Source organism: Zalophus californianus, chromosome 10 (genome assembly GCF_009762305.2).
Source record: "Zalophus californianus isolate mZalCal1 chromosome 10, mZalCal1.pri.v2, whole genome shotgun sequence".
NCBI classification, from domain to species: domain Eukaryota; kingdom Metazoa; phylum Chordata; class Mammalia; order Carnivora; family Otariidae; genus Zalophus; species Zalophus californianus.
The window spans coordinates 3,497,231-3,500,075 of NC_045604.1; the positions used below are offsets into that span (position 1 = coordinate 3,497,231).

At 42.4% G+C, this 2,845-nt stretch overlaps 1 protein-coding gene across 1 annotated transcript; it reads right to left on the reverse strand.

Moving 5' to 3' along the window:
• Positions 1-412: 412 nt before the first annotated feature.
• On the reverse strand, positions 413-1,336 carry LOC113933385 (olfactory receptor 10T2-like). Its single transcript, XM_027613420.1, has one exon. The coding sequence runs from the start codon at positions 1,334-1,336 to the stop codon at positions 413-415; it is 924 nt and encodes a 307-aa protein (XP_027469221.1).
• Between the last annotated feature and the right edge of the window lie 1,509 nt (positions 1,337-2,845).

Sequence of the window (2,845 nt, forward strand, 5' to 3'; positions counted from 1 at the left end):
AATTCATTCTTTTTATCTATAAATAATTTATTTATTATAAATATTTCTTTGGAAACCTCAAAATATAGAGAAAATCATCGAGAAACTTAAACACCTTCTCCACGGTGTCCTTCAGTGTGAGAAGAGGATCAATGGACTAGGCATTCTCGGAAGGATAATGCATCAGTTGTAGTGTCAGCTGAGAAAACCTACACTTCCAGTGCATGAAAATAGCATGACTTGAGTGCTTGAGAGTTTTCACATTCACATAACTTACCGGGGACCAATGGATATAACCACTGCAACCAATATAGGCTAACCACAAATAAAGACTTCCCAATAAAAAATAAATCAAAGTAACTTGAAGTCTTTATTTCTATCATGAATATAACTCTTTTGATTTACCAGTCACTCATACAGTTTTGGGGAATGACTACGTGCTGAGAACCTTACTCAGAGCAGTCTTCACTTCTTTATTTCTCAGTGTGTAGACAAGAGGGTTGAGCAGTGGGGTGATCACAGTGTAGGTCACTGCCATGAGCCGGTCCTTATCTGAGGAGTATAGGGATGTGGGCCTCAGGTAGATGAAGGAGGCACAGCCATAGTGGACGATGACCACTGTGAGGTGGGAGGCACAGGTGGCAAAGGCCTTGCGCTGTCCCTCAGCTGATGCAATCTTGAGGATGGTGGAGACAATGAAAACATAGGAGATGAAGATCAGCAAAAAGGGGACCAGCAAGACCAGAATGCTGAGGAAGAAGATGACCATCTCCTTCAGGTTGGTGTCAGTGCAGCCTAGTTTCATGACTGGGGAAATATCACAGAAAAAATCGTTGATCTGATTGGAGGCACAGAAGGGCACACTAAACACCAAGACATTGACAACCACAGAGATCAAGAAGCCACAGCAGCTGGAGGCTAGAACTAGCTGCACACAGGTGGCTCGGCTGACAACGAGTGTGTAGTTGAGAGGGTTGCAGATGGCAACATAACGATCATACCCCATTACAGCAATTAGAAAACAGTTGGTACAAGCCAAGCCCACGAAGAAGAAGAGCTGAGCAGCACACCCAGAGAAAGAAATAGTCTGACTTGTGGAAAGCAGGTTGGTCAGCATTTTTGGTACAATGACCAAGGTGTAGCACGTTTCAGAGCAGGAGAGGACAAAGAGAAAAAAGTACATAGGAGTGTGCAAAGTCCTGTCTAGCCAAATGACAGTCATGCTGGTGGCATTGGCCATCAGAGTGGTCAGGTAAACCAGGAGGAAGATGAAGAAGAGAAGGATCTGCAGATCCCCCAGTTTTGAGAAGCCTATAAGGATGAATTCAGTGATCATGCTCTGGTTCTGTCTTGTCATTGGCCAGGGGGAATCGGATTCACACATCCTGAAATTGTGAACAGAAAGAATTTGACAAAAGGGAAATGCCCCAAAGAGGCCATATTTGTGTTTCTGCACAAAGCTGAAAATATTGGCTTGAAGAAATGAGTAGCAAACCCTTAAGCATAGTGATCATCGGATGGAGGAAAGCAGGAGGCAGGAGGAGAAGTGACCTAAGATATGTCCCAATTCAAGGACACCTGAAGGTTCATACACAGTCTGCTAAGTCAAGAAGTGATTTAGAGCTCATCTCACCTAATCCTGTCATTTTATGGAAAAAGAAAGGGAGGCACAAAAAGATCAAGCCATTTATTTAACCCACATGAGAACAACAGCCTCAGAAATCACTTACCTGAAAAGCATTCTCATGACTATTTCAGGAAAAAACAAAAACCAATGAAAAGTGTTCTATCCAGCCCCTCCTATATTGGCCTCAAATAGTGTTTGCTTAGATGCAATGAAGTATTTTTTTAATATTATTAATTAAAAGTGTAGAGATTTATTTATGATAATCAGTTGTGAAGCCTTTGGGACAGGCATAGGATGATCCCAGATATTGGGGTTTTCTTTGTCATGATTGCATGAGAATTTGATTAAGAGGCTAAGTAGAGCTCCAACTCAGTGAGAGAGTGATGAGGTCTCCACTCTTCCAGAATGTTCTAAGAACAACTGTCCCCATTATCTGTGTGAAGCTCTGTCATTTAATCTGAGAGCACGTAGTGCTGAAACCTTCCAGCTAGGCTGAGACAAGCAGACAATCTTTATATTAGAAGAAGCTCAGGAATCTCCTTTCTCAACTTGCACCCAATTCTGTGAACTTTTTATATAAACCTGGGATATATGTCTAGTCCCCACAGTCAAGATCCAGTTATAAGAAACCCTCAGACACAGCTCAGGCTGCTCTCTTGCTACGTGTCTTCATTGTCAAGAACCTTCTTACTCAGAAATGAACCAGCTATGCCTCCTTGACTCATGCAGCCCTAGCTCTGGAAGTGTCCCCTGCTGACACCAGCAAGGGGTTCTTTTTATCAGTGACAACCCTTTAGCTATGGGAGTAGTGATCATATCCCTTTAGGGGTCTCATTTTCCTCCTGACTAACACTCTTAGTTCTCTCAATTATTTTTCATGACATTATTTCTGGAAGTCTCTGTCCTGACCATCACCTCAGGTGTTTTACTCCTGAGCATTACAATACAGTTCTGGCTTCAGCTGTAGAAAAATGGCTTGTCCATGACCATCATACATCACTAATTTCCCTCCATCTGTCTTTATAATTAACATTAATTTCCTTTTCTACTGTTCTTTATCCCCACAGTTAATATTTATCCCTGCTACAAAACCCAGCTTAATCGTGATCTCTGGAAAGGCTTCTCTGAGTAGCTGTTAAGGCTTTGATTACTGTGTGTGTCTACTTCTCTCTCCATTTGTTCCGGGACCGTGTGTTGGAACCAAAGCAGAGAAAGGCCAGCAAGGACACGGAAGCTAGA